Source organism: Myotis davidii, unplaced genomic scaffold, assembly GCF_000327345.1.
Source record: "Myotis davidii unplaced genomic scaffold, ASM32734v1 scaffold37, whole genome shotgun sequence".
Taxonomy (NCBI): domain Eukaryota; kingdom Metazoa; phylum Chordata; class Mammalia; order Chiroptera; family Vespertilionidae; genus Myotis; species Myotis davidii.
In genome coordinates, this window is record NW_006289395.1 from 2,823,335 (window position 1) to 2,836,824 (window position 13,490).

General features: G+C 38.1%; 1 protein-coding gene across 1 annotated transcript in view; it reads right to left on the reverse strand.

Moving 5' to 3' along the window:
* MYH4 (myosin, heavy chain 4, skeletal muscle) overlaps positions 1–10,635 on the reverse strand; it is a 28,410-nt gene extending 17,775 nt beyond the window's left edge. Inside the window, 15 exon segments of the mRNA XM_006761725.2 lie at positions 840–1,010; positions 2,084–2,233; positions 2,334–2,452; positions 3,013–3,151; positions 4,856–4,959; positions 5,076–5,174; positions 5,296–5,359; positions 5,513–5,605; positions 6,006–6,123; positions 6,227–6,254; positions 6,725–6,881; positions 7,254–7,397; positions 7,484–7,731; positions 10,360–10,408; positions 10,616–10,635. Coding sequence (XP_006761788.1) covers positions 840–1,010; positions 2,084–2,233; positions 2,334–2,452; positions 3,013–3,151; positions 4,856–4,959; positions 5,076–5,174; positions 5,296–5,359; positions 5,513–5,605; positions 6,006–6,123; positions 6,227–6,254; positions 6,725–6,881; positions 7,254–7,397; positions 7,484–7,687 — 1,590 coding nt within the window. The 5' untranslated portion in view covers positions 7,688–7,731; positions 10,360–10,408; positions 10,616–10,635.
* Between the last annotated feature and the right edge of the window lie 2,855 nt (positions 10,636–13,490).

The following is a 13,490-nucleotide window of genomic DNA, read 5'->3' on the forward strand; positions in this document are numbered from 1 at the left end:
GCAAAACTTGGAGACAAGCAAGACGTCTGTCACTGGGTGAATGGCTAAATAAACTGTAGTATATCCAGACAATAGAGTATTATTGAGTTATAAAAAGAATTTACAATAGCTAACATTTGTAAACAGCCTAAGTGCCCATCAGCAGATGAGTGGATTAGAAAACTGTGGTATCTACACAATGGAATACTATGCTGCAGTAAAAAAGGAGTTCTTACCATTTGCAACAGCATTGATGGAACTGGAGAGCATTATGCTAAGTGAAATAAGCCAGTCAGAGAAAGATAAATATCACGTGATCTTACTCATTTATGGAATATAACGAACAACATAAATTGATAAACAAAAACAGATCCAGAGACAGAGAAGCATCGATCAGACCGCCAAACCTCCGAGTGAAGGTAGGGGAGGGTGGGGGTAAGAGGGAGAGATCAACCAAAGGACTTATATGCAAGCATATAGGCCTAACCAACAGACACAGACACCAGTGGGGTAAGATCATGAGAGGGGGGATGGAGGGTAATGTGGGGATAAGGACACATATGTAATAACTTAATCAATAAAGAAATTTTTTTAAAAAGATCATATAGGAATGACAGGGAAAATGAAGTGATTAAGTGGGATAAATGTGACTGTGTACATGTGTGTGTTGTAATCATTTTCTACAAATTACTTTGTTCATTAATAACATCACTTGTGACACACCTCACAGCTGATCAAAGTGCACAGATACACCATAAAATGCTACTGCTTGTTCTTTGAAAACTGGGATTGTGGTTTCAAACATAGGAATGTGGACTATTTTTTCGTCATGTTCTAAAGGCTTGAAAAGTCATACAAACCTTCTCAATGAGCTCAATGCAGGCAGCCAGGTCCATCCCGAAGTCAATGAACGTCCACTCGATGCCTTCCTTCTTGTACTCCTCCTGCTCCAGCACGAACATGTGGTGGTTGAAAAACTGTTGCAGTTTCTCGTTGGTGAAGTTGATGCACAGCTGCTCCAGGCTGTTGTACTGTAGGAAACAATAGATATAGGAAATTACTGATAACTTAAGTAGTTGTAATCTATAAAGCAGCTATTAATATTTCCTTCTGAATTTAAGGCATATAATTTATTAAATTACAAAGGTTTGGATTGTTTTCTTAACATATGACATAATTCTAAACAAAAGAGAATTGACTCCTCGGTATTTTGCTTCTCAAGTAGCTGCTTGAAATCATGCTTATCAGGCAAAATGCTGCTAAATGAAGACATCTTTTAAATATCCTCATTTCATTTAAGAAAGTGTTTTTATGCTCATCTACATGGATCTGGGATTGATGTTGAGTACTTTAACCATTCATGGGTCAATTTTGAGACTTCTAGACTTAAAAGACTAAAACTTTCTTTTCTATTTATACCTATTTACTAGTTGTCACATCTCTCCAAAGACTCTTCTTTAGTACAAATTCCATTTTGTACTTTTTTTTGATAGGTGAAGATTTTAATATCCCATTCAATAATTTATAGAAAAAGTAGGTAGAAAGGCAAGATGTAATAGACTTGAATGACAGAATCAACTTCGCTTGACCACCTGACTGATGTTTACTCAACAATGTGTAGCAGAGCACACATTTTTTCTTTTTTATCATATGAATTTTTAAATCTTTAATATAAGAAAGTATTTCATAATCTAGCCACCCAACCCATAATTTTTAAGTCTTACCTCCTGAAAACCCTCATCATGCACCCCTTTTTAAAATAATTATTGAATTTATTGGGGTGACACTGGTTACTAAAATTATATACATTTCAGGTGTACAATTCTATAATAAATCATTTATATGTTATATTGTATGCTCATCACCCCTTGACAAGTCTCCTTCCATTATCATATAGCCCCTATACCCTCTTCTGTCTCTCCCCTCAAGTCATTCCCCTCATTTAATCACCATGCTATTGTCTGTGTCTATGAGTGCTCTTTTTTCTTAATCCCTTTACCTTCTTCACCCAGTCCACCAATCTCCCCAACTTGTTTGTTAATGCTCTATGCTTTAAATGACCGGGGATTTGCATTTGTTAATTTTCTATAAATTCATTACTCACATCAAAGATCTCAAAGCCAGCGATGTCCAAGACCCCAATGAAGTACTGCCTGGGCTGCTTTGTGTCCAGCTGCTGGTTAATACGGGTGACCATCCACAGGAACATCTTCTCGTAGACGGATTTGGCCAGAGCACCCACGGAGTTGTACACCTTTAAGAACAAAGATAATTTAGTTTTTTAGTTGAAAATAATGATGGGCCCTTAAGTCTCCTGTGGCTCAAATGAATCTGGAGGTTTAAGTCATGTTTACCTGTTGTACAGTCTGGCCTTTGGTGACATACTCGTTGCCGACCTTGACCCTGGGGTAGCAGAGGGCTTTGAGCAGATCAGCGGAGTTCAGACTCTGGAGATAGGCTGCCTTGTCAGCAACTGCATGAACAAGGTGAGGATGGTGAAACCAATCAAGGCTTATACAACTGAAGTTGTGAATGACAGTGACACAGGAAAAATATTTTTGCTTGAAGAGTAATGTAGCAAAACATTCATTTGCTGATATAGCTTCAAAATTGCCACCTTTCATGCTAATTTTAGTAATTTTGGGGGGGATGATAATTTGGAACTTGGATAATTGGTGCTCTGTGATATTTAAAACATACCTAAAGTGGGCCATGATAAAAGCAATTTGAGAAACTCTAACTTAGGGGTGTAGTGACAGCAAACTTTAGATCTGTTATTTTTTCACTGAAATAAATATTTTAATCAAATAGCAAATACTAGCTGGCAATAAGTCAATGAAGAATGGAATGGGCAGAAATCACATCTCCACAAACCTGCTCAGCATGTAAAACACCAGGTAGTATGTCATTTCTTCCCCCTAATACTTTCTCCCATCACCAGGTAAGTCAAAGAAAATGGAAATATGGTCTACGTCTCTGAGGAGCTGATGATGTCAGTTCTGTCAATCGAAAGGTATCAACAGGGAGTGCTACCTTCAGTGCCATCTGGCTCAGCTTGCTCTTCCCTTTGCTTTTGCTTGAATTTCATGTTCCCATAATGCATCACAGCTCCTGTGAGCTTGTAAATGGCCACCTTTTCATCAGCACTGAAACCCAGGATGTCCACAGCACTCTGAGAAAAGAGTTGAATTTAATTCACCTCACAATTACCACTATGGCAGACTTAGGATACTCCTCCCACTTTTTTCTCATCACACTGTCTTATATTTGACTAACACTTTTTCATTTTCAAAAGGCATCACCATTTTGTTCTATATAGCAACACCCAGAGGTATGTATGCCTTCCGATTGAGTCATGTGGACAGTAAAGGTGTTATATGACTTGTCCACACCCACTCAGTCAGGACTCAGAGGCAGTGCATTTCCCATTTCTCCACATTATTAGCCTGGCCTCCCTGTGCATTCTTCTTACTGTCTCGGGGCTTTTCTTGCTCATTTCTCCAGCCTCACAAGTCTGTGTTTGCTCCTTCTTCTCCTACATTGTCCTAACTTAATACATATTCAGAGTCTGCCTTTCCACCCTAAGGCGCAGGAAGGATGCAGTTGGGAGGAGGATATGAGGACAGCAGCAATGGCCTGAGTTTTTCTCCACATGCCTGTCTGATATCAGGCCACAGCTGACCATGAGATACCTGGCAGTGAACTTTACCTGATCGTTGTTCATGTAGGGAACAGACATTTGTGGAAAGAAATTTCTTCTTTTATTGAAATATATCTGTGTCTTTTTTTCTCTATCAGATTTTGATTCCCTTCTTAATTGCCCCTGCCAAGCTTTGAAAAGTCTTATTCAGTGGGGCAGGCACAGGGAGGAAAGTATGGTTATTTACCACTCTGTTTCCTCTTTCCTCAGACTATTGCCTTCTGGCCCCAGCTTACTGACTACCTATCTACAGAATTTAGACATCACTACAGAAGTCCTGGAGCGAGACTGCTACATTTTTTTAAACTTCTGACTAGCGGATCTTTCTCAACTCTATCACGTCTGGACATACATATACAATATGTTATAGAGAAAGAGCTGATAAAGGCACACACATAGTTCACAGACTCCTTGAAAATAATATTTTAAAATTATAATTGCAAGGAACTTTAAGGTTCTATCTTGGGAATATTGGGATATTCCTATTGGTATTAAAGTTAATAATCAAAGAAGATTGATAATTCAGAAATTCAGATGAAAACATAAAATATGTATAAAGAAAATAAGCCAGAGTAATAATCCTTTAAAAAAGAGGGGGGAGGGAAAATCTGTAGTTCCAAAAATAAATATAAAGGCTTCATGGAGTCCCAAAAAGAATATTATTGAGGTAGATAATCCATTTCTTCTTATACTGCATAGGGAGGTGAGGCATATATAATTAGCCCTTAGAGGTATACTTAGAAAAGATTTTGTGTTTTCATCCGATTATAAAGGAAATGTGGGGATTTCATATTTAGTTACAAAAAAATTTAAAATATTTTCCCATTTCTTTCTGACATCTTTCTCAGATTCTTGGGTCCAGGGTCTGCCATAAAATAGAAGAGAAACATCACTATTGGAGCACAAAAATTAACCAAAAATAACTGATAAGAGAAAAAATGAGTCAATTAGCCAAGGAATGACAAGGACCTAAGATTTATTATAGACATTTGAAGTTTCTAATACATGTTGGTGGGCAGGGGCATTGAAATACCTTTTTATTCCAGGGAAAGGAAAGCCTGACAGGCAGTATTGCCTATTTATATTCTTCCTGCTAATGCTGTCTACTCTAACAGAGGAGAGTGTTGTACACTGGAAAATGAGTTTGGCTTTTCTTGCTTTGTATCTATTACTTACATCTGTGGCCATCAGCTCTTCCTGATCATCAATGCTAGGCACTGTGATTTCACCTTGACTAACAAAGGCAAAGTCATATGGATTGGTGGTGATCAAAAGCATTTCTGAACACATGGAAAAGAAATATAGACAGAGTTACTTTGGTTATAAAAATATTTCAGAGGGACTTCTTTAGAAGGGCTGTCACTATTTCTTGGTAGAAATCAAGGATATTTCTTACCAATAAGCTCTGGTTTCTTGTTGGACATAATTTGATAAAATATGTGGTAGCTTCTTTCAGCCTTTAGCTGGAAAGTAACTCGGGACTTCTCAAGCAAATCTAGAAAGTGAGATTAGGCACATTTAACAGAAAAGGTCACAGTGGAAAAAAGATGAAAGTAAGATTTTTAATATGTACACCAAAGAAAAAGATACTCCATCACTAATATTTATTAACTTACATGTTTCAATATCTGCAGAAGCCAGTTTGCCTGTGGCACCAAAATGGATCCTGATGAATTTACCCTTAAAGAGGCAAAGGAGAACTTATTGTACGTATTAAAAGACAGACAGTAGTTCTTTATAGCTGTGGACAAATAGATGCAAAAGATATTGCTATCAGATGTATAGGAGAGGCAGTACTAATTCTCACATGAAAAGGAAGACCAGGAAACTTACAAAACGAGAGGAGTTGTCATTCCTCACAGTCTTGGCGTTGCCAAAGGCTTCCAGTAGGGGGTTGGCACTGATGATTTGATCTTCAAGGGTCCCCTTAAGATAATTGAATAAGATAGATAGAGAAACTCTACAAAAGATGAGTTTTAGTCTGCTAAAGTAACTTCTCATTGATCTTCCCGACTCTTCTTTCCCCTTTTATAGTAGCCTGTAACTTTTGGGTAAGATTTTCTAAAATGAGTGAGAAGGAGGACAAATTGTGGGGAGGGCAACACTTCAGTGTCTGGTCTTGGTTTCCATATCCTCAGGCCCACCTTTCCCCCTAATTAAATGGTTGTGAGAACTTTTGCATATTGAACCTGCCAATATATTTCATTCTTACAAGTCCTTCCAAGAGTTATTTTCCCAATCTGGCATTGCATGCAATTGGCTGCCATGATTCTGAAGTACCGTGGTTCTTTTGGTTCTTCCATCCCCAATTGAACGTCATACCCACCTGTAGTTTGCCACCAGAAGCAGGCTCTTCTTTCTTCTTCTCTCCAGTAACTGCAATTGTTGCGAAGTACTGGATGACACGCTTGGTGTTCACAGTTTTCCCTGCACCAGATTCTCCGCTGTCAATTCCAGACAGAGGAAAAAGTCAGAATCTAAGGCTGTAGAAGTAACTACTACAAGGATCAGAACTCAACAGGAAATAAAGGCATGAAATATGCATACGTGATCAGGATGGACTGGTTTTCACGATCTGCAAAAGAGAAACCAAAACCCAAGATGTTTTTTAAAACCACAAAACTTGGCACATAGATTAATACAGTACTTGTAAACTCAAACTTGTCTTCTAAAACTCCCCATTTCCACAAAAGTAATAACGATATCAATTGGTGCTTTGCTATTTTCACAAATTCTTTTTAAAAATAAGTATCCAAAGATGTGCTAATTAGTGTGTTAAACTTCCATTTCCTTTAATGTGATAAAATATGTAATGCATTATTTCACCATAATAGCTATGTGAATAATCAGTATCAGGTGAGTGAATAATAGCTTCTGATCCTTGTAGTAGTTACTTCTACAGTCTTAGATATTTTCAATCCCATCAGTCACCTGGTTCATAGCTGAACATGTTATTTTCAAAGTACTGGTCCTTTGTCTTCTGTGTTATCAGTATACAAATAATTTATAAGTGGTTATGGAAATTGTAATTATGGGCTGGCTCACCAGTCAGCATGTTCTGATAGGCGTTGTCAGAGATGGAGAAGATGTGGGGTAGAGCCTCCTGGCGCTTTTTGCCTCGGTAGGCGGACACCACTTCGGGGTTATACACTGGCAGCCACTTGTAGGGGTTGACAGTGACACAGAAGAGGCCCGAGTAGGTCTATGGGAAATGATAAGATAGCTCAGTCAGTAGTCACCTCATTAATTTGACCTGGAAACGTGGAGAGAGGGACCTAAGTAATTCATTTAAGGGACCTGAGCCTTAAGTTCTCATAATGCTTAATGGTTTCATCCATTTGCTGCCTCCCTCTAAGGCCCACTGCTTCACAAAATGCTTCAGTTTTCCAACTAAGTCAGTTTTAAGTAGAAGGCTTTCACACGCACACTTTCAAATACATCAGAATTTACAACACTAACCAAATGATTACTTAAGATAAAATTGCTGTAGCCAAGTCTGAAACTAAAGTCTTTAATTCGTCTTAGCTAACACAGTTCATAAAGTTATTGAAAAGTAATGTCAACGGGTGCTCACGTAGATCATCCAGGCTGCATAACGCTCTTTGAGGTTGTACAGCACAGCGGGCTCATGCAGGTGAGTCATCATGGCCATGTCCTCGATCTTGTCATATTTGGGAGGGTTCATAGAGAAGACTTGATCGTCCTTCACTGTGACAGTCTGTAAAGAAAAGAAGGAGCCAATGTGTATCAACTAAGTAGGAGAAAAAGATCATTTATGCCGCTCCCTCCTTTTTTTTAACTCACAGTTCCTCCTTCAGTCTTGACCGTCACCTTCCCTGCTTCCCTGCTCTGCACTGTTGCTTTCACATAGGACTCCTTGGGATCCACCACAAAGACAGAATTCTTGGCATCAAACGGCTTGTTCTGGGCTTCAATTCGCTCCTTTTCAGGTTTTCGGAGATAAGGAGCAGCCGCCCCGAAAACTGCCATCTCAGAGTCGGAACTCATGGCTGCGGATTATTGAGGGCAACACAGCACAGGACCAGTTGTACCTGGAGGGAAGAAACCCAGTTGTATAGGGACCCAGGGTGTGGGTGGGCATTGCCCTGTCACTCTCACCTGTGGTTAATGGGCTTCATGGCCATGCCTGTTTCCTCACCCCTCCTTTTTTTTTTTAATTTCAGAGAGGAAGGGAGAGGGAGAGAGAGACATAATTTGATGAGAATCATTGATCAGCCGTCTCCTGCACGCCTCCTACTGGGAATTGAGCCCACAACCCAGGCATGTGTCCTTAACAGGAGTCGAACCAGGGACCCTTCATTCCACAGGCTGATACTCTATCCACTGAGTCAAAACAGCGAGTGCCTCACCCCTCCTTTTAAGGATCACTCTTGTGTCCTATGTAAAGGTTCTGAAAGATTAGATCATTGATTTGAAAGTCTCATATTGGTAGCTTAATTTTTGTGACATTTTCAGCCTCCATTTTATCTTTTGTATCAATTGGGAAATGTGGAGGAATTGATGTTTCAATCAGCAACATTTGTAATGCCCCAAGTGTGTTCAGAAATTTTTCTCTTTATGCTTTTCTTTTCTTTCCTTTTTTCCACACACCCCCATTTTTGACATTGTGATGATACAAAGTAATGGAAAATAACTGAACAATGGATTTACAATCTAAATGAACTTACTTAAAAACACTCAATTATTTAAACAAATTTTCTTCCTGCCTCTAATGATTAAAGTTGGATGTATAAACTGCGTGTAAAAAGATATTAAAGTTAGATGTATGAAAGGCACATTTGTTCTTTGAGAACATTTTCCAGGTTGAAAGCATCTAATCAACAAAAGTCCTAGTTAACTGACAAGTATTAGATAATTAAAGGGGAAAGTAAGTAAAATAAAGCTGAAAATCCAACAAATGATTTTACCCTAAGTCAAAGTTATCTTTTATTAGTTCTTAAATTGTGCAGAAGTCAGAAATAGTGTCTAAACAAAAGATGACTTTAAAAAGTTGTTGGAGAAAAGCATCTGAAGTTTTAATAAAATTTTTGTAGTGATCATATACTTTTAGTCTATACTTCTCTTTGTTTTTAACTGGACTTTAGCATACAGATCCTTTTTATCTGATTCTTATTGTTTTAGGTCTCTTTCAATCTCTCTCTTCCCCCTCCTCTTATTTAAAAAATACCAATCCCCCAAACATCTCTTCTGAAATATTCAGTATAAAGTTTCAAGCCAAAATAAACTTAATTTTTTCCCACTGACAAATTAATTGTGAGAAAATAAGTCCTCTTGCCCTGATGGCAAGGACGGGATGAGTTAAAGAAGGTGCCTTTATGGAGTAGAAGAGGGTGGTTTGTGGAAAGCAGTGCCTTGATTGTCAATGACAACAATGTCAACCTTTTATAAGCTTTCCAGAAGGAGTCTTGATCAAAACTTCCTCTCAACTTGCGCTGTTAGATGTCAACTTTGCTCCATACTGTATCTCTGTAATCAGTGTAGTTCATACTTATAAAATTCTCTTGGAAGACACAATGAAATTTAGACATTTGCAGGAGACAGATATTGGAACAGTGTTAGGGTGTTTTTTTTTTCTTCAGAGGAGAAATATTATTTTTTTGTTTATAGATTTGTTTTTGCATCAGGCAATTTTGAATTAACTACCATGTAGAGATGACCATATACAGCATATCCACAAAACACAGAAAGGACGTTACCATTCCCATCTCGTGTCAAAATCAGTCATTTCCAAGTTTGTGACTTACAAGCCCCCAAGATCCTCAGGCTTGTTGCAACAAGTCCTTGAATTCACCTGCCCGGTGGTAATTGCCTCAAGTTCAACAAGCAACACTCCTACACAAAGCAGAGTTTTCTATTCTTTTATAAATGAACATAGCCGTGTATTTAAATATAAACTTTAAAAAAATAATTATTAAATGCGTAGTAGGTTTGCATCATTATGCATATTCCTAACACAATACAAAAAGTACAGACCCCAATACATAGAGTTGGGGAAGGTCCATTAAATGTGTTTGGTTCTATGGGAGGAGACCCTGGAAAACCACTGACAGATCATAGATGGCAAGAGCCAGAGGGACCTTAACAGTCCCCCAGCCTCCTCATTTTACTGGTAAGGAAACTAAGGCTCAGAAAGGGAAGGGTCATTCAGTGACACAGAGGTATAAGTGGTAGTGCCCAGACATGAGTCCCATTCTCCTAAGTTCACTTTAGGACTTCTTAGTGCTAATTCCACTGCAACACCCTATTTCATGATACATAAATGCCAACTGGCTTGACAGGGCAACTGGAGTCAGTGAAAAACCTGGACTGGCACCTAGAAATTTTGACTTTTTGATCAACCCATTGTTGGTTGATATGACCATTCTATCTCTCTGATATGTTCTTACTGTTTAAGTTGCAGTGGTAGCACACATGAAATGTTACATGTGATCGTTGTATTCTTTCTGAAGTTCTAACACATGTAAAAGACAAGAGTCATTACATTTTATGTGGTTAAATGGTCTGAACAGTTAAAATGTTATGAGATGCCATTTTTAAAGAGAAGCTGCTCCTTGTATCCTATTCCCATTACTAAACTAAGATATAAAATGTTAGCTCTTTCAGACCAGCAATACAGATATCCCTTTGTTCTTCAGAGTGTAGTAATAGATTACGCTTACCTCTCGTGTTACCAGATGAAGAAGGTGGCAGGCTCAAAGCAGACAACTACTGTTGAAAGAAACACAAGAGAATGGGAATTCTTTTATTTTTGTTTTCATTTAATCACAAAACACTAGTAATTATTTGCACAAAGTCATCTTAAGGAATGTTGCAAAGAAAAGTTAAAATTTGGAAAATTTTGGAAACAACAATCTCCCTTAAGTGAATAATTACCAGGAATGCAAAACTGGCAAGTTCTCTTCCACGTATACATACCTTAAGGAATTTTGAGGAGGGACAGGACAGAGGCACCTCGGTTCTACTTTTATAGAGCCATTCTGCAAACACAGCAACCGCCTCAGCTGTCCTAGCTAGGAACCTACTTGGCAAAATGTTTTTTTTGGCAATCTCTTTGCACAATATTCACTGACTGTGGCTGTGAATGGATATAATTAGAAATATTTGTTGTCACCCATAAATAATTTGACAGAGGATGATCTGGATTTTTTTTAATAGGCATTTGATAGGGGACGGGGATTCAGGGCTTCTGAGGCTGTTTCTCCAGCTTTGCTTTTGCATCATTCATCGCAGAATTCGAAGCCAGGTTCCTACTTACTCTCCTGTGTATAAAATTGGCTTGGCAGGGCAGAATGTGCCTGACGTGAGGAGTTTAGGACTAATTGATTTGTTAGCACTTAGAGCCATTGAGAAGCTGTGATAAATTTTAGATCCAACACTTTAATTGGAAGCAATGAGTGATAGATATTAAGGCACAATTCCTCGCCTAGGTCCGGATTTTGGAAACACAGGCGATAGATTTTTTTTAAAGTTTGAAGTCTAAACATGAAAGAGAAAGTGAATTCTTAGATTAGGGTGGTAATGGAACAGTGGGGGAGCAGTAAAGGATTTAGAATAGATATAAACACTTCTGTTCCTTTTCTGGAGTTCTTGCCATGGACATCTCCAACTCATATGTTTGCACTGAGGGGATAGCAGAGTGCCGTGTGACGTTCCATGCATGTTTCCACTGCGTAATGGAAGGAGACACAAATGTGCATTCCTAGTTCACGGGAAAATCCTTGTGGCTAGCGGTAGCTTTAATGAGGTGGGTACATATTTTTATTTAAGGTGGGAGGAAAGACCTGTTATCCACAATACTCTGTGCAATGAGGTGAGTGGGTTATCACATATGAGCAAGATACTCGTGAATTGGATTTTGGTGGTTTTGCCACGTATACAGCTGTTGCTGAATATGACAGGAAATCTATCTACTCTCAGTGTGTCCCTAAGATCTGGTGTGATACAGCTGTCTTTGGCTAGCTTAAATTACTGATTAATGTGATCACAGTTTTTATACATCTTATTAACTAAAATTTTTGTTAAACACATAACAGCTTGAACCTTTTCTATCTTTTATTTCTTTTGACACATACTGTGGAATAGTTGGTCAGACTTTTTTTTTAAATCTCCATGGAAATTATTTACAGAAGTCTAGTGACTTACCCAAAATGTTAGGGTCTAATCCAGAAAGAAGAAACATCTTCTGGTTTTTATTTAACTTAAGATTTTGATGACTCACTTACTTTTACTTCTTTTGCAAGTTAATATCTAAATTATAGACATAAGTGTTATCAAACATGTACTACTTTTGGAACTGAAAGATAAAATAAACTGTGGATGAGATCAAGATACTTAGGCTGAATTATTCAGCTCTGGCTAATGGGGACTCTGCCCAATCGCAGATAGACTGATCATTCAGATCTTGAACTCTCTAAAACAAGACAGTGATACTGTAGTAGAGATTGGCAAGGACCACCAGGAGTCGCTCAGGGAACCCTGCAGAGCTTGGATGAGGGAGACTTTTTCTCACACTTGCTTTTCTGATGACTGCCTACATTGGAAATACAGGAAACTACACTAAGTCTTCTTGTATGTGTGTGGTTCTTTGTGAGTAGGTATGGGTAGGAGGGAGAGTGATTTTGGATGCCATATTTAAGCAGTCTGGATAAAAGCTTCTCTCTAGCATTTCTCCCTCATTATCCTCAAGATTTGGAAATAGTATAGTCTTCTGTGATCTTTATCAATTAAATACATAAATCTGGTGAAAACCTAATATTCACCTTATAGAGTTGTATGAATTAAATTAGATTACATAAGTAATTTATAGTATATAATACTTATATAAGTAATATATGTATTATAGATTCTTTTACTATATTGTAAATGGAAACTATACCCAATTTATATGTAATCTCATTTAATTTACACACACACACAGACACATGTTAAAAAGTCTTAGCATAGTGTTCACCATGGGCTGCTGAAGCAGACATTTCTTATTAGAGGTAAAGGTCACAATGGCATGCTGATAATTCTCCCAAATATGCCCAGGGAGTCAAAGTGGTAGTAAAGGGCTGAGGATAGATGGTGTTTAGGAAATGTCAGCGAACAAGATTATTTTTGTTGTTGTGATGTTTTTCTTATATAAGTTGTGTTTTAAAGAATACAGTTGGGAACTAGGTTGGAGAAATGCTTATGTCCTAATTTCTGTGGTGTCCAGCATGACAATATGACTTCAGTAGCTTTACTGAGCTGTTATTGTCATGCTGGACACCTTGTTTGTCTTCTTTTAAATTTCTCTGGGACTCCAATGAGTCATCACTACTGAAAAGCAGCTGTATTTTTATTTTTAAGTCAACTGCTTGCTACACTTTAGAATTCTCATTCTAACATGTGGGTGAAGTCATTCACTCATTTGCTTATTCAATATATATTTGTTCAATGTCCACTACATGTCAGCCCTGCCCTAGCATAGGATGTTGATATAAAAACTGGCAAAGCCCATGTCCTCCAGGCAATTTCAGTGAATGGAGGCAGACATACACAAACAAATAAGTCAATAAACAATTTAGCAGTAAGTGCTAAAGAGAAAAATAAAGTAGAGTAAAGGGGAAAGGGAGTATTGTACCAAGCCAGCTTCTACAATATGGTGACATTTGGGTAGAAGTTTGAGGGAAGTGAAAAAACAAGCAGTATGGATATCTAGAAAAAGGGTATTTCAGGCAAAGGGATCAGAAAGTGCAAGTCCCTGAGGTGGGAGTACACCTGTTTAAGGAACAGCAAGGAAAATGGGAGCAAAATGGGCAAGGGA